General features: G+C 35.0%; 1 protein-coding gene across 1 annotated transcript; it reads left to right on the top strand.

Moving 5' to 3' along the window:
- The first annotated feature begins 410 nt into the window (after positions 1-410).
- On the top strand, positions 411-3659 carry LOC110757470 (Galactose oxidase/kelch repeat superfamily protein). The gene is made up of 2 exons (XM_021959082.2): positions 411-1516; positions 3106-3659. Exons 1-2 carry the CDS (start codon positions 522-524, stop codon positions 3395-3397), a joined length of 1287 nt encoding a protein of 428 aa, XP_021814774.2. The 5' UTR covers positions 411-521; the 3' UTR covers positions 3398-3659.
- Positions 3660-27218: the final 23559 nt, after the last annotated feature.

The following is a 27218-nucleotide window of genomic DNA, read 5'->3' on the forward strand; positions in this document are numbered from 1 at the left end:
CTCAATTACTTTTAAACATTTGTGTATCAATCTCACACAACATACCAACTCAAATTACTTCTCCTATTTTGAAGTTTCATACCAAAAAAGTTTTTATATCGTAAATTAAGTATTTGGAAATTCATGTTTTTAAAAGAAATTATTATTTTTAGTTTATATTTTTAATAGGATACCAAACGAACTCTAAAATTGTCAACGCCCATTCAGAATGAAAGAATATGATAGTGAAAATTTTGTTCTTTAATCTACCCGATGAATTTTGTTTTTTTGGGACTCAAATTTAGTGTATAAATTTGGTGTCCTGGATTATTGTTACCGAAAAACGAAACGGATTAATCAACCGCCAATCCACGTGTGAGAAAACTGTAGCCTTCTGGACATTCACGAAAGTGTGTAAGAGAAAAGAAATAAAAAAACAAAATAGATTAAACTTCTCAACGCCAATCCAGAATGAAAGAATATGAGAGTGAGAGAGGCAGAGACTTTATAGACGTGAAGAAGAATAAGAAGAAGAAGAAGAAATGACCCAACCCACACCTTCATCTCCTTCTTCATCTTCATCTTCTTCATCGCCATCTTCACCACAATTGATGCAGATCGACGAAACCGTAACCCTAATTCCTGGTCTCCCAAACGACGTCGCATCACTCATTCTCTCCTTCATCCCCTACTCCCACCAAGCTCGCCTCAAACCAACCTGCAAATCATGGAAGCTCTTCCTCTCCTCCAAAACCCTAATCGCTCTCCGCCAAACCCACCGTAACCTCTCTCACCTCCTCTGTATCTTCCCCCAAGACCCCTCTGTAGCCTCTCCTTATCTCTTCGACCCCCAAAACCTAGCCTGGTGCCCCCTTCCCCCCATGCCTTGTAACCCCCACGTCTATGGCCTCTGCAACTTCACATCCCTCTCCATTGGCCCCCACCTCTACGTCATCGGCGGTTCGCTCTTCGACACTCGCTCGTTCCCGATCGACCGTCCCTCGCCGTCCTCCGCTGTCTTCCGATTCGATTTCAACACTTCCTCGTGGGACTTCCTCGCCCCGATGCTCACGCCACGTGGCAGCTTCGCCTGCGCCGCGGTTCCGAGCTCCGGCGAGATTCTCGTCGCTGGCGGTGGCTCTCGTCACACGCTGTTCAGCGCTGCTGGAAGCCGAATGACCTCGGTGGAGCGATATGACATCGGTAGAAATGAATGGGTTGCCATGGACGGGTTGCCGGGTTTTCGGGCCGGGTGCGCGGGGTTCTTTGTTGGGGAAGGGGAGGAGAGGGAGTTCTGGGTGATGGGTGGGTACGGCGAGTCTAGGACGATATCAGGAGTTTTTCCAATAGACGAGTATTACAGAGACGCCGTGGTGATGGAATTGAAGAATGGGGATGGTGGTGGCAGGTGGAGGGAGCTTGGGGATATGTGGGAAGAAGGGGAAAGGGTGAGGCTCGGGAAAATTGTCGTAATCGAAGATGGTGATGATCGTGGACGCCCTGCTGTTTTCATGCTTGATGGGAATGATATATTCAGGTAGTTTTTCCATTTTCTTAATTTTTTGTGTTTAAGTTTGGGCTTGAACTAGCATTGTATGTTCTGTTCTGCTAGTAACAATTGATTCAAATTGGATTGAGATTATTCATTTAGATGTCAGTCTTAAATACCTCTACTAAGCTTTAAGCTCAAATGTTTTTGCTCTGCATTGTGTTTCCTTGTTGGATTTGTTTGAATTTGATGTTACTTAAATCAGTTTAATGGGCAACAGTTGTTTTCAGATGAACTAAATGTGTGATTTAGATAGAAAATTTTTGCTGCTGCCTCATGTTCCGGGTGTATTGATGATTCAGTTTCCCACAACATTATTGCATTTACTTAAAAATTACCTGGTATTGAATGATTAATGTTATTTTGATTGAGAGTTGTGCCCGAACTTAGTGTTAGATTTCTGTAATTATTGGCCTTATAGGGTTTGAAATGTTAGTTGAATGGATCATGCAAATGCGAGTAGAAGTACTCAGAGATGCTTAGTTGCTGAGATGGTCCAGTCTAGAGTAGGTACTTAGAGATATTCATTGAGATTTTTTTTTTAAAGTGGAGTAGTGAAATAAGGGTGTAAGAACTTAGATGGAGTCGACTTTTGTTCCCTTTGCACCCTTGGTCCCCCTCAGTGGTTAAACATAACAAAAGGGAAAACACGTGTGCATGGGAGAGGATTATCTGAAGTGGAAACATCAAAATGTTCATTGATTTAAAGTCTTAATCCACATATACTAGCTTTTTTTTTTCTTTTCTTTTTTGTGAGACTATCCAAGCTTTGCGGAATGCTGGAACTCTTTATGTGGCTCGGTCATATTTTATATATAACACCATTGAAGCATTGTCTTTGGATTTGCCTTTAAAGAAACAACTGGGGAGGGGCAGATCTTGAACTTATTCTGATTCTCCATGATGTAGTTTGTGCTTATATCTCAGGCTGAACATTATCTTTATATTCCACCAAAAGGAGAATGCAGAAGACAGAGTTTGAAATCTTCTTTCAAGCTATATTGAACTAATAAAACCTAACAGACAGTGGCTATTATGCTTCAGTTATTTATGATGATTTAAATTGGATAATTATGCTAATTTAAAGTTTATGACTTAGGTGACCTAGTCTCTGGAGTTCCTTTGACATAGATTCTACCTAGCAATAATGGCTGTGATGCTTTAGCTTCTTTTCTATTGGATTGATTGTGATTTACATTAGGGAAAATGTTGTTTATCATAAAAAAATGTTGAGAGATGCATAGTTTTATGGGACTATCTGTAGAAGCTATTCTACTATATGGGACCACATTCTTGTAAGTTCGCTTTTGTGTATGTTTATTAATGTCCTTTTGGGCGTATGTCATCTGCCCCAGTTTATGTGTGTCCTTTTGAATTTCTCCCACTGTGAATGCTCAAGTGCTGTATGTTGTCCCTAATTTGAAGAACATCATCTTGTATAGGAAATTAGAACTTGAAGACCTAAATGGAATGCAGCTACTTTTTAAACTTGCCCCTCTGCATTTGATCTTTCAATGATGATTTTCAAAGGAAGTTATTGCTTTTGTTGCTTAAATGCTGTGTCTACTGCACTGCAGGTATAACATGGCTTCAAATCGCTGGTTTAAAGAGTCACGTATACCAAGAAAGGCTCCTTGCAACTCATTATTTGGATTTGTTGTATTGGACGGAGAGCTGCATGCAATCACCCTTTTGAAGGCAGTTGAGACAACAGAAACCCGAAGGTCGCGACTGCATAAGAGGGCAGGAACGCTGTACATCCAAATCTACAATCCTAAGAAGAAGAAATGGAGATCTCTCATTACAAAGTCGCCTTTCCATTACAGCTTGGATTTCAATACTGCAGTTATGAGCACCATTCGCTTGTGAATTTCGATTCTTATTGTGTGTACTCCTGTTAATAGTTGTACGGATTGATGTGCAGCATCGTCTATATTGGTCCACCTCACCTGGACCATTGCTGCCAGCATATTTGTAAAGCCCTTCAATGTACAGCAGACTGAGATATATAGATTCTTACCTGTTAGTGAAGTGCTAATTAGTTAAGGTTGAATTCATATGAGTTTCTTATATTGTATCAGTTGTTTTTCCAGACTCCAGAGATTAAATATAGATAAAGTTCTGTGTTAAATAGCTTTTTCTTTTACTTCTTCTTCTCCCAGTGCATCCATCACTCTGTACTGGTGTAACATCTAAAATTTATCTGCTTGGTATGATCTAATATCTATCTACTCCCAAGCCCATTTCTGGGTTTGAATTCAGGTTTTGTCCTTTCAGTTGCCTATTATTTTTGAATTTAAAAAGATAAAAGCCTGGGTTAGATTAGATTCATCCACTATTTTTGGTAGCGTCATATCTCAAAAGTCAGTAATTCTCACGTTTTTCCCCTGGCAAGGTATAGGCAAAAAGGTTTTCTATGAGTTCACCACATAGAAAACTTCGACAGATTCACCGGTGTTTACCAGTTACATGTATTTTCAACAGATTCACCGGTGTTTACCAGCCGTATACAAACATGTGACTATCTCTCTTTCATTTTTCATTTATACTCAACTGGTCTTCTCCTCTGTTAAAACAAAACGGCTTGTGTTAGAAAGTCCAGTCATTTTCCCCACAAGAGAAGTCTTCTCAGAACTACCAAATGTCGTGCAAAAGTTGCGACCCAAAAACAGAATGTCGTGTAGGAATTCAGCACATGCAAAAAATTTGAGACCAAAGCCGCAGACATTCAGGGGCCAAAGTGATGTTTCACGTTTCCACCAAGTTTTGAGTGCAAAAAATTTCAGAACATGACGAAGCAGAATTGAGAAATATAATGCGTGAAGAATGGGCCAGTCAAACTCAATCCAGATTGCAGCCTTAAACCTCAACATATATGGCGACTTTTATCTGCTGTTTTATTGACTTCAAAATTGAGATATAAGAAAATTCCTATCAGAGTAAGTCAACCCAAAATCGCGGTTTAACATTGTGTCAAACTTTTGGGATGTCAAGGTCTTTTGTAAACTAGAGAGTAAATAAACGCATATGAAATTTTAACAGAAAAACTAAGGCACAGGGTTTGAATTCGTTTTCTCTGTGCCTGAAAAAGCATGACGTTGTAGAAAAAAAACGTCTGTTTGCAAGACTCGTCTGTTCTGACCCATTCAATTTTTTAATGCTGTGCTTCACCTCAATTATATATAGTTAGGCCTTCCGTTTTGTCTTTGTATTGCTAAACAATATACTTGAACAAGAAGAAAAAAAAAAGAGAATTCTCAAACTAGTATCTCTTTCAATAAACGAATGTTTGCAGAGAGAAAAAGTGTCACTTTACAACATGTTTAAGTTTTGTAGCTCGAGTGGTTAAGAGCATTTACCCCTGCATCTGAGGTCCTAACTTCAATTCCCCTCTTCCCCAATATCGCTTGTATAAAATTTAAAAATGTTTTGTAAAGACATTAAAACTGAAGCATGTTAAGTTTAAAAATAAAAAATTACACCTATCCTCTAGCTATATATTGTTCCTTCAGAAGAATCTGATATACTTGTCACACACGCAGTGGCTCCAGAACTGAAGCAATGGTAGACAAATCTGCCTTGCCATCTCCCATGAAATTAAGAGATGATGAAAAATACTCTGTATATTTCTAGTGATGATTAGATTATAGATCAGTAAGACCAACATGCTCTTTCAGTGATCAGATTATCTTAGGATAGAGAGAGAGACCAATATTCATCCTCAACTTCATCAACATCTTACTGTGCATTGTCATTTTCGACCTTTTACAGCTTACACAACTTATGAAATTAAAGAAAAAAAAAAAGAAACCTACATTCAGGTATTTTTCTGTACTTATTCACTGCCAATTAAGAAGATGAATGAATTAAAATCTAAGGTTGATGGTTGAACTTTTGATGTTTTGATGCCCCGCTGCAGCAGACTGCAGAGTTTAGGGTTTAGGGAAATTATATGACTTTGATTTTTCAAAGATATTTAAATGGAACCTCTAAACGTAGATGTTTGGAAGGTGGGAATGCAGTTGCTTCTCAAAGAATCTATCTAGCCATAGCAATTTCGTTGTTTTGACTAATGACGGTCGTGTCAAAAGGTTAGAAATAATTGAACGGGTCATGCCAGAGGAACCTGGGTTTCAAAATGAATCTTCAAGTTATATATACTATGTATTTCTACATACAAAATTCCAAAGGAAAATGTTATTGTAATTAGAATCTAACAAATTTTTTGTCTCCCATAGATTGGATTTATTATGGATCCGAGAGTGACATAAATAATAATCAATCGAGAATTGATCAATTTAGTTGCTTGCTTCGCAAACTGAGGACTAAAGAAGGAAAAACCTTGGTGGGGAAGCATTTACAAGGACCTTGAAGGTTTGAAGTTTTGGCGTGTGCTAAACTTTTACACAGTAATTTTAGACCAAAAAAATATTGAATTTCATAGTGATGACTCAAGACCTTGAAAGTATCATGGTATGTAGAATGACCAAGTGTACTTAATTACATTAACTAATCTCTCTATTTACCAATATATTATTATGTAATTCACTATCTTTTTTTTTTAGTACAAGCAATAGTTTAAACTACCTGAAAGAGAGATTTCTCACACACACACACAACTATAATGTCTTGAGAATTCGAACTTGAGTTAACACCGCTATCCCCAAGGGCTTGTTATTACTGTATATGATGCAGCGGAGCAAGAACAAAAGATAACTTCAAGCAAAAGAGTAAAGAGAATACCCGGAATTAAAACTCTAATATGTTAATTCTGAGAATACCCAGGAAAAGAGTAAAGAGATGAGAGAAAAATCTCAATCTTCATTCAATAACAAACATCAACTCCCCCTTTCTTAAAATTTCATGCATTATTTATAGAAGCCTCTCAATCAAGATGAGATAACTCCTCATAACTCTCCTAAACCTTTCCTATCCCAACTTCCCTCTTAATGATAACTCGACATTAAATCTCCCTATAACTCACAAAGACGAAAAGACTCTCCATAACTTTATTCATGAACCTAGATAAATCCCACATACGAAGAGACATTTATTCAATATAGGTTATTAAGACTTTCCTCATGCATGAACATGATCCCAATGGTCCATGTATGTATTTGCTAAACTTGCTGCATCATCCTCCCCGGGTTGGCAAAAATTCGCCCTCGAATTTGGATCGTCGTCAGAGTTGGTGCCACAGAAAGGAACAAGATATTTCACATTGAATACATCAGACGTGCGAACATGGCTGGGAAGCTTCAATTTGTAAGCATTCGGATTAATCTTCTCAAGGATTTCCACAGGTCCAATTTTTCGAGCAGCCAATTTGCTATATTCACCAACAGGAAAACGATCCTTGGTAAGAATGGCCCAAACAAAATCTCCAACACTGAACTCCATAAAATGACGCTTCTTATCAGCATCATGTTTATACTTGCTAGTAGCGTCCACCAAGCGCTGCTGTGTTGTGCGATGGACATCTTGGAGTTGTGAAATCAAATCTTCAGCCTTGCCATGAACTCGCTTTAAATCAGCGACAGGGGCTAAATCAATTGGAGCTCGGGGATTGTAGCCATAGTTGACAAGAAATGGACTAAAGCCAGTGCTGCGATTAACTGAGCGGTTAAAGGCGAATTCAGCTTGATATAATTTCTTATCCCAAGATTTGAGATGGATTCAGTTGCAAAATTGAAATCCTGGGAAGGAACTGCACACTAGTTGTGTAGTTAGTCAAATCTACATCGGTTGTTACCAGAAATGGTTAGTGGTGATCATACATTTGATCATTTATTAGATTTGGATCTCCCTCCAGTATTTGATCGATGTTCAGATGGTTCTTGCGAGATTTGTTGTGATTATTATTTTACGGTTGAGAAGGTTTTTGACACGAAACTGAAACAATTGGAATGCATTGAAGAAGTTGTGGAAAATTATGTCAACCTTCATATTGCAATTGTCGATGATTCCATCGCTTTATTCAACTCTCATGATACTTTCGAAGTTGTTGAATATATTGATTTCATGAGGGTAGATAATTTCAGTCATCGTAGTAAAATCAATTTGGTTGATACCATAATTCAGAATATATGGGTTAAGAAATTGGCTGTGGAGAATTTACACAATTGGAGAATATTCAAATATTCAAAATATTTATTTATTTGGAGTGGGAGATTTCAGTTTGAAGACCAACAATCAATGATCATGCATATAATCCAAGAAGACATAAATTGGAGGACAAATTTTTGTCAACCCGGGGAGAATGATGCTGATAAGAAGCGTCGTTTTATGGAGTTCAATGTTGGAGGTTTTGTTTGGGCCATTCTTACCAGGGATCGTTTTCCTGTTGGTGAATATAACAAATTGGCTGCTCGAAAATTGGACATGTGGAAATCCTTGAGAAGATTAATCCGAATGCTTACAAATTGAAGCTTCCCAACCATGTTCGCACGTGTGATGTATTCAATGTGAAATATCTTGTTCCTTTCCGTGGCACCAACTCTGACGACAATCCAAATTCGAGGGCGAATTTTTGCCAACCCGGGGAGGATGATGCAGCAAGTTTGGCAAATACATACATGGACCATTGGGATCATGTTCATGCATGAGGAAGGTCTTAATAATCTATATTAAATAAGTGTCTCTTCGTATGTGGGAGTTATCTAGGTTCATGAATAAAGTTATGGAGAGTCTTGTCATCTTTGTGAGTTATAGAGAGATTTAATGTGAAGTTATGAAGTTGGGTTAGGAAAGGTTTAGGAGAGTTATGAGGAGTTATCTCATCTTGATTGAGAGGCTACTATAAATAATGCATGAAATTGTAAGAAAGTGGCAGTTGATGTTTGTTATTGAATGAAGATTGAGATTTTTCTCTCATCTCTTTACTTTTTTCCTGGGTATTCTCAGAATTAACAGATTAGAGTTTTAATTCCGGGTATTCTTAGAATCAACGGAGTTAAGTTTGCTTGAAATTATCTTTTGTTCTTGTTCCGCTGCATCATTATATCTTCATTTGCATAATTTCATGAAATTATACAAATGAAGATATAACCTCAAGTATATATAATATATACTTAAGCATATCAAGTGCATGCATTGACAATAATATATTTTGCATATTCACTATTCAATATGAGCTTCCAAAAGGGTTGGCTTGAATTTGTGGAAGCTAATTAATTTACCAAAGTGTGAGCAAACAAAGTGAGATCACCAATCAAAAGGAATTGAACCCAAGGCGAACTTTTCTCTTTGGCACCATCGAATTAAACAATAAGTTTATATTAAGTATAAATTGACCTGAAAGTGCTTTTCTGAACAGATATGGTACTTGTCATTGTCTACACCACAACTGTCAGAAGTGCTTTTGCTTATGTTACTATGAACGTGTTGAATCTGGTCCAAAATTTGCACAGCAAGTAATTTCTGGTGTAGTAAAATGGGAAATAATTGCTTTTAAACTTAAGTAGATTAGAAAATGAATTCGTTTTACATCTTCTGCTGTCTTAAAGATACAAGTACACTTATGCATGTGAAAAAATAAATTAAAAAGGATGAATTTTTATTCTGTTAAATTCATATACACTGTGAAGCTGATACATATTTTGTACAACTTACACAACTTACTATAAAGAACGAAAAACAAAAAGCCCCAGCCGTACATTTTCCTGTGCTTAATTATTCATTACCAAGAAACTTAAATTAATTAAACGTTTGAAACTAAAATCATTGGTTGATGGTTGAACATCGATATGTAAATTCCCCCTCTGCAGAGTCCTAGCTTTTTGTTTGGTACTCTACTTCAAGGGATTATTGGACTAGAGCCGCCTGGCGTTATTGGACTAGGGCCGCCCGGCGGGACATCACGTCTAAGCATTCGCTTGATCAAAGGGAAGGAGGGAGGATTAATATTAGAACTGCCCCTAATTTGCAGGACATCTTTCTTCATCCTCATCGTCAATTTATCTTCCCCATGCAACACTCTGCAGGCCTCATAGCAGTGAATGTCCATAACAAAAACTACTACCATGGCCACCAAAAGCACATTCAATAACTTCATGTTGTCGGCCAAACTAAACAAAGTTTTGTTTTTTTCGTCTGCTTTTTTGTTGTCTATGGATGCAATATTGCAAAGCGAAAAATGGATGCATGAATGATGGTGGGATGGAGGGCTTTTTATATGCAACAATATACGGACCAACTGACTCGAAATTTTGAATGATATATAGCTATAGCTATTTCGTTGTTTGACTATTGAACGTCGTGTCAAAAATGTTAGAAATATTGGACGGGTAATGGCAGAGGAAACCGGGTTTCAAAATGAATCTTCAAGTTATACGTTTGCATATATATGCCTTGTTTACATACACAATTCACTTTGGAAAATGCCATTTCATTTCCTTATTATTATTATTATATTTATTTCTCAAGTGTTCTCTTACCTGGAAGAATTATAGGAAAGGAAAATAGTATTGTAAGGGCATCCACAATAGTTGTTCAATAATCCAAAGCAATTGAATTGAACTACAGTTTCAGTTGCAATGATACAGTGATCAATAGATTCAGTTTATTGCAATGAACTAAATCACACCATTACAAGTGAGATTTTAATATTTTAGTTTAATTTCATGCTATAATTGTTGCTAGGTTGTTTTTGATCAATTTATTGATCGCTTCGCAAACTGAGAAGTAAAAAGAAGTAAAGGTTGGTGGGGAAGCGTTTACAAGGATCGACCTTGAAAATGTTTGAATGTGTTGTTAGTATTGGTGTGTGTGCCAACCTTTAACACGACATGACATGCTCAATACTTTAGAGAAAATTTTTTTTGAACTTTCATGGTGATGACTCAAGACCTTGAAAATATGATATACGTTAGAATGGCTGAATGGACTTAAAATTACATTAACTAATCTCTATATTTATCAATATTATTGTTTAAGTCGTTAAATATTATTATTTTTACAATATAAAAGAATCAAACTCTTGACTTAGCCTAATTCTAATTCATTTCTTTACCCACTTTCACCGTTGGAATAGTGAACCTAACTCCAAAGGCTGTTGCTGTACATCTTCATATGTAAAATTTGACCTTGTTATTGTTAACTACGGAGAGGAAGAAGTGACGAAGAAAGAGAGAAAAGTAAAGCTTTGTATATTCTCAGAAATTGTATCTTTACATGATGATGAAATGAACCAGACCCAAGCTAACTAATCACACTAATAAACACGTGAAGAGCTTACAAACTTGCCACCTCAGCAAGGACATATGTCAATAGTAACATCAGCTAACAGTTATTTGAGCATTTGTCAAATTCCTCGTTATATATGTATTGTGACAATTTTTCGTATTATAATAGGGTTATTCGCAGCAATGGTTTCTCAATTATACTCGTAGTTACAGGTCACTCAATTCAATTATTAGTTGCAGAGGTCACTCAATTGGGTGTTGTGTTGCACAGTTAGTCCCTACCGTAATCACTTATTATCTTTTGTTCCATAAATTTCTTTATCACTATTTCCAAATCTTTTGTTGCATGCTTGAATCAGGTTAATGCATATTTTAGATATCATGCATGTATTTATATGAGACTCGCTATTCATTTTTCAAAATGAGTTTCCACAAGGGTTGGCTTCAAATTGTGGAAGCTAGCTAGTGTGAGGTCAATTACCTTTTCTTTTCTCTTTGGCACCATCGAAAACAATAAGCTTACTAAGAATAAATTGACCTCAATGTTCTTTTCAACTTCAATGATGTAAAACCATATGTCAGAGGTGCTTCTGCTTATGCTACAGTGAACATGTTGAATTTGGCCCAAAAATTGCAGAGGAAATAATATATTATTTTGAAATTCTACAGATTGCTTTTAATTTTAAACTCACTGTTAAAAGTAAATAGATAAGAAAATAAGTTGGTTTCAATTATCTTCTCTCTCTTAAAAATACATAGCACATAAGATTTATACAAGTTACACATACATGCGAAAAAAATAAATTAAAAAAGATGAATTTTCTCTTGGTATTATTCTGTCAAATTCTATACATTGTGAAGCTGATACACATTTTGTACAACTTACACAATTTACTAAAGAACAAAATAAATAAAAAAACCCAGAAAATTAAATCAACTGAATGTTGGGAACTAAAATCATTGATATGGCTGAACTTGGATATGCAGATGCCCCCCTCTGCAGGCTCTCCTAGCTCTTTGTCTGGTACTCCACTTCAAGGGGTTGTCGGATTAGGGCCGCCGGACGGGACAGTACCGCTAAGGATCTGCTTGATCAGAGGGAAGAAGGGACGATTAAGATTAGAACTGCCCCTAATTTGCAGAACATCTTTCTTCATCCTCATCGTCAAAGTTTCTTCCCCATGCAGCACTCTACAGGCCTCGTATGAGTGCATGCTCATAAGAAAAACTACCACCATGGCCACCAAAAGCATGTTTACAAACTTCATTTTGTTGGGCAAATAGGAAAAAAATTGCTTTTGCTGCTTTTTTCTGTTTGGGTTTCTTTTTTGAAATCGCTCTGCAATGCAAACAAAAGATGGAATGAATGAATGAATGAAGAATAGATGGGGCTTTTTATAGTGCATATCAAAATGACCAATTTTGCATGACGTGAATTTTTGAATATATAAATCTATTCGTTGTTTTGACTATTTGACGATTATGTTGAAGGGTTAGAATTGAATGGGTCGTGAACCGGGTTTGTGAACCTTATATACTCCAATTGAAAAAGTTGAGAGTAGATCAAAATGCAAAATACCTTTTCTTGTTTTTTTTTTTTTTTGGTTTAAAAAAAATATTGTAATTCAAAATATTTTAGGTAGAATTTATATTTGTTTACTTATTTTCTAGTGTATATATATTTTGTAATTAAGTTTACCTGATTCAAAATTTATTTTATTTTAAAATAAAAAATTAGTAGTACTTGAGGTATGTTGACCTATTCTTCTTACTATTTGCTTGCATCGCAAAACAAAACAAAAAAACACGTCGCACACTTGAATTGAGAATTGAGCTTGGCAGGGAGGGAAGCGTGTACACGGCTTTTGAAAGTTGAATGTTTTGAACTTGAAAGTATTGGTGTGTGTTAACCTTTTACACGACAGGATGTATACTACTTGGGTTGTGTCAAATTAATCTTAAAGTAGTTTATTGGAAATCACATTTCATAATACCATAGTCTAAACTACAAAAGGAATGGTGTTTCTCACACATACACTACGTATCAAGGTGCCATGCGGAGTTTGAACCTAAGACCACTGATATGCAAATTAAGGTCGTTTTCCACGTGTGATGTACTATTTATAGCATAAAACACATCAAATGCAATGACACAACATGTTACATTATTTTTATTATTTTTTTAAAAATACAAGTAATAATGTAAATTATTCTATGTAAAATGGGTGTAGCCCAGTAAAAAAGGGTCTTGACTGGTAGACCAGTGGTCTCAGGTTTGAACCCTCATGGCACTTTGGTAGTGTGTGTATGAGAAATCCACATCTCCTTATAGTTTATTATCGCCTTGTATTAGGAAAAAAAAAAAAAATCTGAACGGGGAGGGAGATTGAACTTGGGTGCAAAGGAGGTGGGCTCATTGCCATAATCAACTGGCCTAACTCACGTGTGCAACATGTTATAGTATAACTAGCCTTCTTAATTTTATGTTGTTGTGTTTGTATTGCTACACGCTATATATGCTTGAATATATAAGAAGGATTTGTGAATTATTTTGAAATAACAAGAATCTTCTTAATTTCCTTTTTGTAGCACCGTGAGTAATTAGTATAACTGCTATATTACAAGGGTGGGAGATGATGCGAGTTGAATGGTGCTATAGTGGTCAATAGTTGGCTTCAATAGTAAAACATAATAAACTGAAATGGGTATGAATATAACATGAATTTTCGTGTTATGTGCCATATCAATTATTTACCAATTGGGTTGATGCTCATTGTAGATATCATGCCCCTAATTTGATTTTGCACTTCTGCAGTGTAATTTCTATATATTTCTATATTCAAATATTGAAGTAAAACAATATCTACTATAGCATATAATAAAAGAAGCAATAGCTTTTCTGGATTTTCTTTTTCATTTGCTGTTCGACCAAAAATGAAATATCTTTTAAAGTCACTGTTGTAGGAAAATAGAAAAGAACTGAGCAAATAGAAATTGAGAAAGAAAAAAAACAGAAAGAAAGAATTTCCTCTGTAATTGGTATTATTCTGTCAAATTCATATACATTTTGTATAACTTACACAACTTACTAAAGAACAAAAAAAAAAAGAAGCCCCAGCTTTCAGGTACTTTTCCTGTGCTTAATTATTCATTACCTAGAAAATTAAGTTAATTAAATGTTTGGAACTAAATTAAGACTATCCAAGCTTTGCGGAATGCTGGAACTCATTATGTGGCTCGGTCATTTTTATATAACACCATTGAAGCATTGTCTTTGGATTTGCCAGTAAAGAAATAACTGGGGAGGGGGCGTATCTTGAACTTATTCTGATTCTCCGTGATGTAGTTTGTGCTTATATCTCAGGCTGAACATTATCTTTATATTCCACCAAAAGGAGAATGCAGAAGACACAGTTTGAAATCTTCTGTTAAGCTATATTAAACTAATAAAACCTAACAGACGGTGGTTATTATGCTTCAGTTATTTCTGATGATTTAAATTGGATAGTTATGCTAATTTAAAGTTTATGACTTAGTTGACCTGATCTCTGGAGTTCCTTTGACATAGATTCTACCTGGCAATAATGGCTGTGATGCTTTAGATTCCTTTCTATTGGATTGATTGTGGTTTACATAAGGGAAAATGTTGTTTATCATAAAAAAATGTTGAGAGATGCATAGTTTTATGGGACTATTTGTAGAAGCTATTCTCCTATATGGGACCACATTCTTGTAAGTTCGCTTTTGTGTATGCTTATTAATGTCCTTTTGGGCGTATGTCATCTGCCCCTAGTTTATGAGTGCCTTTTGAATTTCTCTCCCACTGTGAGTGCTCCTCTGCATTTGAAGAACATCATCTTGTATAGGAAATTAGAACTTGAAGACCTAACTGGAATGCAGCCACTTTAAAACTTGCCCCTCTGCATTTGATCTTTCAATGATGATTTTCAAAGGAAGTTATTGCTTTTGTTGCTCAAATGTTGTGTCTACTGCACTGCAGGTTTAAGGAGTCACGTATACCAAAGGCTCCTTGCAACTCATTATTTGGATTCGTTGTATTGGACGGAGAGCTGCTTAGTATGATCTAATATCTATCTACCCCCAAGCCCATTTCTGGGTTTGAATTCAGGTTTTGTCCTTTCAGTTGCCTAGATTATTTTTTTGAATTTAAAAAGATAAAAGCCTCGGTTAGATTAGATTCATCCATTATTTTTGGTAGCGTCATATCTCAAAAGTCAGTGATTCTCACGTTTTCCCTTGGCAAGGTTTAGGCAAAAAGGTTTTCTATGAGTTCACCACATAGAAAGCATTACATGTATTTTCAACAGATTCGACGTTGTTTACCAGCCGTATATAAACATGTGACTGTCTCTCTTTCATTTTTCATTTATACTCAATTGGTCTTCTCCTCTGTTAAAACAAAACGGCTCGTGTTAGAAAGTCCAGTCATTTTCCCCACAAGAGAAGTCTTCTCAGAACTACCAAAATGTCCTGCAAAAGTTGCGAACCAAAAAGAGAATGTCGTGTAGGAATTCAGCACATGCAAAAAATTTGAGACCAAAGCTGCAGACATTCAGGGGCCAAAGTGAGGTTTCACGTTTCCACCAAGTTTTGAGTGCAAAAAATTTCAGAACATGACGAAGCAGAATTGAGATATATAATGCGTGAAGAATGGGCCAGTCAAATTCAATCCAGATTGCAGCCTTAAACCTCAACATATATGGCGACTTTTATCTGCTGTTTTATTGACTTCAAGATTGAGATATAAGAAAATTCCTATCAGAGTAAGTCAACCCAAAATCGCGATTTAACATTTTGTCAAACATTCAGGTATTTTCTGTACTTATTCACTGCCAATTAACAAGATGAAAGAATTAAAATATAAGGTTGATGGTTGAACTTTTGATGTTTTGATGCCCCTCTGCAGCAGACTGCAGAATTTAGGGTTTAGGGAAATTATATTACTTTGATTTTTCAAAGGTATTTATCTATCTAGCCATAGCAATTTCGTTGTCTTGACTAATGACGGCCGTGTCAAAAGGTTAGAAAAAATTGAACGGGTCATGCCAGAGGAACCTGGGTTTCAAAATGAATCTTCAAGTTATATACTATGTATTGCTACGTACAAAATTCACCTTGGAAAATGCCATTTCATTTCGTTGCTGTTATTTATTATTATTTTGCTAGTGTTTCTCTTACGTGGAAGACTTACAGGTATTGTAATTAGAATCTAACAAATGTTCTCTCTCGTTGTTTGCTTCGCAAACTGAGGACTAAAGAAGGAAAAAGCTTGGTGGGGAAGCATTTACAAGGACCTTGAAAGTTTGAAGTTTTGGCGTGTGCTAAACTTTTACACGATAATTTTAGACCCAAAAAAATTGAATTTCATAGTGATGACTCAAGACCTTGAAAGTATGGTACGTAGAATGACCAAGTGTACTTAATTATATTAACTAATCTCTCTATTTACCATTATATTATTATGTAATTCGTTATTTTTTTTTTAGTATAAGCGACAGTCTAAACTACAAGAGAGGAGGCTTACACACACACAACTATGATGTCGTGGGGATTCGAACTTGAGTTAACACCGCTAACCCCAAGGGCTTGTTATTACCATATATCTTCATTTGTATCATTTCATCAAGATCAAACTATACAAATAAAGATATAACCTCAAGTATATATACTTGAGCATATCAAGTGCATGCATTGACAATAAACTTAATTATCCCTCGTTATAAATTGTTTATTTGAGTAATGTATGGTGACAGTTTTTCTTTCCATATATATTACTTAATTACCTATTATATTTTGCATACTCACTATTCAAAATGAACTTCCAAAAGGGTTGGCTTGAATTTGTGGAAGCTAATTAATTTACCAAAGTGTGAGCAAACAACGTGAGATCACCAATCAAAAGGAATTGAACCCAAGGCGAACTTTTCTTTTCTCTTTGGCACCATCGAATTAAACAATAAGTTATTATATTAAGTATAAATTGAACTAAAAGTGCTTTTCTGAACAGATATGGTACTTGTCAGTGTCCACACCACAACTGTTAGAGGTGCTTCTGCTTATGTTACTATGAACGTATTGAATCTGGTCTAAAATTTGCAGAGCAAGTAATTTCTGGTGTATCAAAACGGGAAATTGCTTTTAAACTTAAATAGATAAGAAAATGAATTCGTTTTACATCTTCTGTTCTGTCTTAAAGATACAAGTACGTACACATATGTATGCGAAAAAATAAATTAAAAAGGATGAATTTTTATTCTGTCAAATTCATATACACTGTGAAGCTGTACACATTATGTACAACTTACACAACTTACAATAGAGAACGAAAAACAAAAAGGCCCAGCCGTACATTTTCCTGTGCTTAATTATTCATTACCAAGAAACTTAAATTAATTAAACATTTGAAACTAAAATCATTGGTTGATGGTTGAACGTCGATATGTAGATTCCCCCTTTGCAGAGTCCTAGCTCTTTGTTTGGTACTCTACTTCAAGGGATAGTACCACTATGGCCGCCGGGCGGGACAGGACCTCTGAGCATTTGCTTTATCAAAGGGAAGAAGGATGGAGGATTAACACCCCTAATTTGCAAAACATCTTCCTTCATCCTCATCGTCAAGTTTTCTTCCCCATGCAACATTCTGCATGCCTCATATGAGTGCATGTTCATAAGAAAAACAACTACCATGGCCACCAAAACCATGTGTACAAACTTCATCGTGTTGGGAAAATAACAAAAAAATCTGCCTTTTCTGTTTGGGTTTCTTTTTTTGTGATCGCTGTGTATGCAAATGCAAGCAAAAGATGGAATGTATGAATGAATAATAGATGGGGGATATGAGGCCTTATATATATATGCATCAATTCAATATGGACCAATTTACACATGACTTGAATATTTGAATATACATGTATTTGTTCCTTGTTTTGACTCTTGACGATTACGTTAAAGGGTTAGAATTGAATGAGTCGGGTGTGGAACTCATACTCCGAAATAGATCAAAATGCAAAACACCTTTTTTTTTATATTCTTTTTTTGTTTTTTTGTTTTTGTTGTAATTCAAAATATTGTAGGTAGAATTAATATTCGTTTACTTATTCTAGTATATTTTGCAATTAAGTTTTCCTGATTGAAATTTTATTTCATTTTAAAATAAAAAATTAGCAGTGCTAGAGGTATGTGTTGACCAACCCTTGTTGACTTATTCTTCTCACTATTTAGTATTTGCTTGCACCGAAATGTTGTGAAGTGAGATTTGAGCTTGGCGAGGAGGGGACCGTGTACACGGCCTTTGAACGTTGAATGTTTTGAACTTGAAAGTATTTGTGTTGTTGTGTGTGGTGCTAACCTTTTACACGACAGAATTAATCTTAAATTGTAGTTGATTGGAAAATATGTTCTATTACCACAGCACCTATAGATGGCTGGCTGCAATATTTACTTGACTATATTTACTTGCTGGGGAGAATGAGTACAAAACCCAGTTTCCACCTCAATTAGTTTGGCCTGGCCTTTTTTATTCCTTAATCTCATGTTGTGTGTTTTCTGTTGTGTTTGTATTGCTACATACATGCTATTATATATGCTTGAATGTATATATAAGAAGGTTATTTTGAAACAACCAAAATATTCTTTCCTTTTGTACTACCGAAAGTGATAGGTAGTTACAATATTGTTAATCTATAATAATGCTATCGACACCAACTCATTTTATCATCAACATTTGGTTACCAGTGGATGTGACACAACGACTATGTTACAGCAGCAGAGATGATGTAGGGTAGATGGTGCTATTATATATGATGAATGGAGGTATAACAAATGACATGAATTAGCTAGTGTGTCATATGCAATATTAGTTGATAAATAATGGATTTTTGTAGAAATGTAACCTGAACTTATACATCAGTTTCAATTTGTCACCTTAAAGAAAAATTTAAGCAAAATGTCACCTTAAGTTTTCAAAATCCATGATTTGTCACATGACTTTAACATCATCCAATTTTTCATCCATTTTGAAGGGTATTTTAGTCTTTCCAATATGTAAACCCTCTTTTTTATATAATTTAAATATAAAGCTATGTAAACCCTCTTGCTTGGAAAGACTAAAATACCCTTCAAAATGGATGGAAAATTGGATGATGTTAAAGTCAGGTGACAAATCATGAATTTTGAAAACTTAAGGTGACATTTTGCTTAAATTTTTCTTTAAGGTAATAAATTGAAACTGATGTATATATAAGTTCAGGTAACATTTCTATAAATACCCTATAATATTAATATGAAAGGGAGGGTTGGCTTCAAATTGTGTCGTCTAATTAATTTACCAAAGTGAAAGATCTAACCTTTTATTTTTGTCTCACATAGCTAGGTTGGATTTGTGGATCCTATAGTAGTAGAAGAGTGACATAAATAATAATGGCTGCTAGGTTGTTTTTGATCAACTTATTGCTTGCTTCGCAAACTGAGAAGTAATAATTAAGAAGTAAAGGTCGGTGGGGAAGCGACCTTGAAAATGTTTGCATGTCTGTAGTGTTGGTGTGTGCCAGCCTTTTACACGACATGACATGCTCAATACTTTAGACAAAACAAAATTTAAATTTTCATGGTGATGCCTCAAAACCTTGAAAATATCATCATATATGTAACCCTTTGTTACAGTCAACTTGTTCAATTTAGTCCAAAAATTGCAGAGCAAGTAATATTATATTTTGAAATTCTGCAGATTGCTTTTAATTTTAAACTCACTGTTAAAGGTAAATAGATAAGAAAATAAATTGGTTTTAATTATCTTCTCTCTTACAGATACATAACACATAAGATTTATACAAGTTACACATACATGCGAAAAAAATAAAATGAATTTCCACTTGGTATTATTCTGTCAAATTCTATATATATTGTGAAGCTGATACACATTTTGTACAACTTACACAACTTACTAAAGAACAAAAAACAAGAAAACCCCAGAAAATTAAATCAACTGAATGTTGGGAACTAAAATCATTGATATGGCTGAACTTGGATATGCAGATGCCCCCCTCTGCAGGCTCTCCTAGCTTTTTGTCTGGTACTCTACTTCAAGGGGTTGTCGGATTAGGGCCGCCGGACGGGACAGAACCACTAAGGATCTGCTTGATTAGAGGGAAGAATGGACGATTAAGATTAGAACTGCCCCTAATTTGCAGAACATCTTTCTTCATCCTCATCGTCAAAGTTTCTTCCCCATGCAACACTCTGCAGGCCTCGTATGAGTGCATGCTCATAAGAAAAACTACTACCATGGCCACCAAAAGCATGTTTACAAACTTCATTTTGTTGGGAAAATAACAAAAAAATTGATTTTGCTGCTTTTTTCTTTTGGTTTCTTTTTCGGTCGGTCTGTATGCAATGCAAGCAAAAGATGGAATGAATGAAGAATAGATGGGGGCTATGGGGGTTTTTATAGATACGCATATCATAATGGAGCCAATTTTGCATGACTTGAATTTTTGAATATATAAATCTATTCGTTGTTTTGACTATTTGACGATTATGTTAAAGGGTTAGAATTGAATGGGTCGTGCCATACCCAAAAGGAACCGGATTTGTGAACCTTATATACTCCAATTGAAAAGGTTGAGAGTAGAGCAAAATGCAAAACACCTTTTTTTTAAAAATAAAATTTATAAATATTGTAATTCAAAATATTTTAGGTATAATTTATATTTGTTTACTTATTTTCTAGTATATATATATATATATATATATATATATTTTGTAATTAAGTTTACCTGATTAAAGTTTTATTTTATTTTAAAATAAAAAATTAGTAGTACTAGAGGTATGTTGACCTATTCTTCTTACTATTTGCTTGCATCGCAAAAGAAGAAAAAAAAACGTACACGGCTTTTGAACGTTGAAAGTTTTGAACTTCAAAGTATTGGTGTGTCACACACAGGATGTAAACACTACTTGGGTTGGGTCGTGTCAAATAACCTCAAGTTGGCGGAACCACTATGTGGGCTGCCATGGACTGTAGCCCAAGGAAGGTTTTGGGAGAAAAAAAATATTAAACCTATATAGTCTAGTATCTTAACCCAAAAATGAATTTAAAAAATATACGATTTCATACCTTACCAATACTAATAGGCATAGTCAGAGGTCTTCCACATTTGTATTTGGTGTCAAAAATTGTCCCAACATCAATTTTAATCTTTTTTCATTAATTTATCTCCAAAAGAGAAGCATTTGTCTAAATGAAATTCACCATTTTGTGAATAATATAGCTCTAATTTTTTATTTTTTATTTTTACAACTAACGCGGTTTATAAGATTTAATGTATACTTAGATTAAATTTTAATGAGGTGGCATGTGTAGGACAAAGTCAAGCAGATCATAGTAGATAAAATCATAGCAGAGGATCCAAGTCCATGTTGTTAAGAGTTAATTTCAGTTTGGTACCCTGAAGTTGCATACTTAAGGCATATTTGGCCATACACTTTCAATTTTAACAATGCAATACCTCGATATTGAAAAATTGTTGCAATGTGATTTTGTTGTTAAATTGACTGTTCAAAATATATGTTTAAGTGTTGATGTGGGCATGTGGGATCCACTTTTTTGTTTAATTGAAATAATTTTTTTTTAAAAAACTAGAATTAAATTTAATAAATAATTATTAAATATTGAAAAACCGAAAAAAGCAAAAGAAAAAAAAATACTCCATCCCTCCCTCACTTTCTCTCTCTGCAACTCTTTCTCTGAAGCGGCCGTGGAAACAGATTGAGATCACAGCCTTCAGCTGGGAGGGGGGAGAGACCACATAGTAGTAGATCCCAATCCACTCTAACTTGGAGGTATAAAAATTAAATTAAACTATAAATATCTAAATAGTGCTCCAAAAATCCCTAATTGAATTTCAGTGAAGTCAAAGGAAACCAAAAGTAGTCGCATCCAAGCATCTAACAATGGCCGCTCAAGAAGGCAGACAGTTGTGAAGACGATGTAATGGCATGTAGCTGTCGCCATTCTCCTTCCACCGACTCAACATTGCCTCTGGTCCATTAACTCAAATGTCTTCATCAGGTAGCTTCCGTCTCAGGGTTTCTCTGTCCAGCTCTAGCATGTCGCCACCACACTCCTCACTCTCCTCGATGACCATCGTCGAACCCTAGCACCAGCCCACTAGGCCCCACTCTAGGGAGAGAGAGAGAGAGAGAGAGAGCGGTGGATTTTGAAGATTAATATTAAACAAATAAAGTCCGAAAAAAAGTTTTGTCTTTTTGGAACCGGGAGGAGGAGGTTGTGTCGGTAAACATTTAGCAATTTGACCTTTTGATGAAAACCAAGGTATCCCCCGCAACTTGATGTATCCGTATATTAGAATTTTCGTCTTCTTCTCTAACCTAGTTCCCTTTTTTATGCTAATTTCTTTCTTTCTCTCTCTCTCTCTCTCGCAGCTTCCTTCCTCATTTTCTCCACCTCTCTCGTTCTCTCTCTTTTTTGATCTTCCCTCTCTCCATTCGCTCCCTCCGCGACTACGTATTCCTCCAGTCTCTTTTCAAGACAGATTTGAGTCAGTCACAATCTTTAGAAAACTTTAAGTGAGAAAGTGTTTGATCTTAGTTCTATGCCTAAGGAGTTTCTAGAATTTGTCAATAACCATTATCTCTCTACTCTCTGCACTCACAACCAACAAGTTAATATTCAAAATGAGTTTTTAACTCCAGCACATGAGATTTATACAAGTTAAAAAAATAAATTAAAAAGAATGAATTTCCTCTTGGTATTATTCTGTCAAATTCTATACATTGTAAAGCTGATACACATTTTGTACAACTTACACAACTTACTAAAGAACAAAAAACAAAAAAACCCAGAGCTTGCTGGTATTTTCCTGTGCTAATTATTCATTACCAAGAAAATTAATTAAATCAACTAATTGCTGCGACTGAAATCATTGGTATGGCTGAACTTGGATATGCAGATGCCCCCCTCTGCAGGCTCTCCTAGCTTTTTGTCTGGTACTCTACTTCAAGGGGTTGTCGGATTAGGGCCACCGGACGGGACAGTACCACTAAGGATCTGCTTGATTAGAGGGAAGAATGGACGATTAAGATTAGAACTGCCCCTAAGTTGCAGAACATGTTTCTTCATCCTCATCGTCAAAGTTTCTTCCCCATGCAGCACTCTGCAGGCCTCGTATGAGTGCATGCTCATAAGAAAAACTACTACCATGGCCACCAAAAGCATGTTTACAAACTTCATTTTGTTGGGCAAACTGGAAAAAATTGCTTTTGCTGCTTTTTTCTGTTTGGGTTTCTTTTTTGTGATCGCTCTGCAATGCAAACAAAAGATGGAATGAATGAAGATGGGGGGCTATGGGGCTTTTTATAGATATGCATATCAAAATGACCAATTTTGCATGACTTGAATTTTTGAATATATAAATCTATTCGTTGTTTTTGACTATTTGAAAATTATGTTGAAGGGTTAGAATTGAATGGGTCGTGAACCGGGTTTTAGGTAGAATTTATATTTGTTTACTTATTTTCTAGTATGTATTTTGCAATTAGGTTTTCCTGATTCTATTTTATTTTATTTTAAAATAAAAAAGAGTAGTAGTACTAGTACTAGAGGTTATGTTGACCTATTCTTCTTACTATTTGCTTGCGTCGCAAAAAAAAAAACAACGTCGCCACACTTGAACTGAGAATTGAGTTTGGCTGGGAGGGAAGCGTGTACACGGCTTCTGAACGTTGAATGTTTTGAACTTCAAAGTATCGGTGTGTGCTACCTTTTACACGACAGGATGTATCTACACTACTTGGGTTGGGTTGTGTCAAATGAATCTTAAAGTAGTTTATTGGAAATCATATTTTATAACCAAAGGAGCTATAGCTGTAATTAATATATATATATATATATATAATATAAGTGATATGTACCAAGGTGCCATGCGGGGTTTGAACCTGAGACCACTGATATGCAAATCAAGGTCCTTTTCAAACCAGTGATGTACTATTTATAACATAAAACACATCAAATGTAATGACACAACATGTTACATTATTTTTTTTAATACAAGTAATAATCTAAATTATTCTAATCTATGCAAAAGGGGTCTATCTCAGTAAAAACAGAGTATTGACTAGTAGACCAGTAGTTTTAGGTTTGAACCCTGATGACACTTTGGTAAGTGAATTGTCTTGTCATTGTAGATATCATGCCCCTAATGTGAAATATTAGATTTTGTGCATCTATTATATGCGTGCGAAGTGAATTTCCAAAAGGGTTGGCTTCAAATTGTGTCAGCTAAATTTACCAAAGTGAAAGATGTGAGCAAAAACACGGCACCAAATAGAAAATGATCGTTGAAACAAAGTTTTTAAACTGAATGTGACCTTTTAATTTTCTCTTTGGCACGAAACGTACGACAAGTTCAATTGACTTGAAGGTGCCTTTCCAAATATGGCATGTACGTATCACGGTCAACTACGGTCAGAGGTGCTTGCTTCTGTTGATGTTACTATGTACATGTTTGATTTTGGTCCAAAATTGCAGCATGAACTATATATATTTGCACTTCTGCAGTGTAATTTCTATATATTTCTACATTCAAATATTGAAGTAAAACAATAGCATATAATAAAAGAAGCAAAAGCTTTTCTAGATTTTATTTTTCATTTGCTGGTCGACAAAAAGGCAATATCTTTTAAACTCATATCTGTTATAGGAAAGTAGAAAAGAACTGAGCAAATAGAAATTGAGAAAGAAAAAAGAGAAGAAGAAAGAATTTCCTCTGTAATTGGTATTATTCTGTCAAATTCACATACATTTTGTATAACTTACAAAGAACAAAAAAAAGAAGCCCCAGCTTTCAGGTATTTTTCCTGTGCTTAATTATTCATTAACTAGAAAGTTAAGTTAACTAAATATTTGGAACTAAATCTTTGGTGGTTGATGGTTGAACTTTGATATGTAGATGCCCCCTTTGCAGACGTACGTACTACTTCAAGGTTTCGTGGGATTCGGACCGCCGGACGGGACAGAGCCACTAAGTATCTGCTTGATCAAAGGGAAGAAGGATGGAGGATTAACACCCCTAATTTGCAAAACATCTTTCTTCATCCTCATCGTCAAGTTTTCTTCCCCATGCAACATTCTGCATGCCTCATATGAGTGCATGTTCATAAGAAAAACAACTACCATGGCCACCAAAACCATTTGTACAAACTTCATCTTGGGAAAATAACACAAAAATTTGCCTTTTCTGTTTGGGTTTCTTTTTTTGTGATCGCTGTGTATGCAAATGCAAGCAAAAGATGGAATGTATGAATGAATAATAGATGGGGGATATGAGGCCTTTTATATATAGATATATATATGCATCAATTCAATATGGACCAATTTACACATAACTTGAATATTTGAATATACATGTATTTTTTTCCTTGTTTTGACTCTTAACGATTACGTTAAAGGGTTAGAATTGAATGAGTCGGGTTTTACTATATTCTGAACTCATATACTCCGAATAGATCAAAATGCAAAACACCTTGTTTTTTCTTCTTTTTTTGTTTTTTTGTTTTTGTTGTAATTCAAAATATTGTAGGTATAATTTATATTCGTTTACTTATTATAGTATATTTTGCAATAAAGTTTTCCTGATTGAAATTTATTTTATTTTAAAATAAAAAATTAGTAATGCTAGAGGTATGTGTTGACCAACCCTTGTTGACTTGTTCTTCTCACTATTTGCTTGCACCGAAATGTTGTGAACTGAAATTTGAGCTTGGCGAGGAGGGGACCGTGTACACGGCCTTTGAACGTTGAATGTTTTGAACTTGAAAGTATTTGTGTTGTTGTGTGTGGTGCTAACCTTTTACACGACAGAATTAATCTTAAATTATATAGTTGATTGGCAAATATGTTTTATTACCACAGCACCTATAGATGCAATATTTGAAAGTAAGGGTAATAAAACATCATCTTATTGACTATATTGGCCTGGCCTTTTTTTATTCCTTAATCTTATGCTGTGTTTTCTGTTGTGTTTGTATTGCTACATATACATGCTATATATGCTTGAATTGAATGTATATATAAGAAGGTTATTTTGAAACAACAAAAATCTTCGTTTCCTTTTGTACTACATACCGAGTCATAGGTAGTTACAATGTTAATCTATAATAATGCTACTGACACCAACTCATTTTATCATCAATATTTGGTTACCCGTGGATGTGACACAACGACTATGTTACGAAGGCATGAATGATGTAGGGTAGATGGGGCTATTACGGTGAATGATTGGGTTAACATTAAATTACATATAACAAAGGTACCGCATATAACATGAACTATTATGTCATATGCCACATTAGTTGATAAACAATAATGGATAAATGAGTTGGTGGTGCCCATGTAAGATATCATATGCCCCCCCTATAAAATGAAAAGCAGGGGTTGGCTTCAAATTGTGTCGTCAAATTAATTTACCAAAGTGAAGGATATAAGCCACCAAATAAAAATGATGGTTGAAACCATGTGGGCGGAACTACATACAAAGCTACATTGGGCTGTAGCCTAAGTAGCTTTTTGAAGAAATTTTTTTTAGCCTATTGTAGCCAATGTAGGTTTTTAAAGAAAAACACAATTAAACTTATATAGCCCATCAACTTGCCGTTTCCACTTGTGGTTGGAGCCCTCATTTTGGCAGTTTCTCCAATATTTCAAAGAAGACATCTTTTTAGACAATAAATAAATAAATAAATAAACTCAATAATAGAGAAATATTATTTTTCTAAACTATGTTTTGTGGTTTTCCCCATTGTTCTCGTGTTAACCCTTTTGTTGCATTTAATTTGTATTTGTTTTATGCTAAATTTATTGAAAATTAGTTCATAGGACTATAAACTAGCGTGGTTTACATAATTTAATATATATTTTTATTTCTAGAAAAAAATATAGAAATTGTAAGTTAAAAAATATAATTAAATTTTAAGCTAAAAATTTTAGCTAGCCCACCCATTAAAAAATTCATGGTTCCACCCTTGGTTAAAACAAACTTTTTACTGAAGGTGAACTTTTCTTTTCTTCTTTGGCACGAAATGATAAGTTCAATTGACCTTATATATGTTGTGTTCCATTGTCAACTATAAGGTCAGAGGTGCTTGCTTCTGCTGATGTTACTTAGTACGTGTTCAAAATTCTGTCCAAAATTGCAGAGCATGCATTCTATTTTTGCACTTCTGCAGCGTAATTTCTGTAGTTTATAATAAAACAAGCAACACCTTTCCTCCTCTTTTTTTTCATTTGCAGATCAACAAAAAGGCAATAGAAATTAAAATTAAAAGAAAGAATTTCCTCTGTGCTCGATATTATTATGTCAAATTCTTACACACCGTATAGGTTTTTGTACAACTTAAACACCTTAGTAAAGAAAAGAAAAAAAGCCTTAGCTTTCAGGTTTTTTTTCCTGTGCTAAATTATTCATTACCAA

Source organism: Prunus avium, chromosome 8 (genome assembly GCF_965620075.1).
Source record: "Prunus avium chromosome 8, drPruAviu1.hap1.1, whole genome shotgun sequence".
Taxonomy (NCBI): domain Eukaryota; kingdom Viridiplantae; phylum Streptophyta; class Magnoliopsida; order Rosales; family Rosaceae; genus Prunus; species Prunus avium.

Coding starts and splice junctions, on each gene's coding strand:
- LOC110757470 (XM_021959082.2), top strand. CDS start 522: ATGACCCAACCCACACCTTCATCTCCTTCTTCATCTTCATCTTCTTCA. Junction 1,517..3,105: donor GATGGGAATGATATATTCAG/GTAGTTTTTCCA, acceptor ACTGCACTGCAG/GTATAACATGGCTTCAAATC.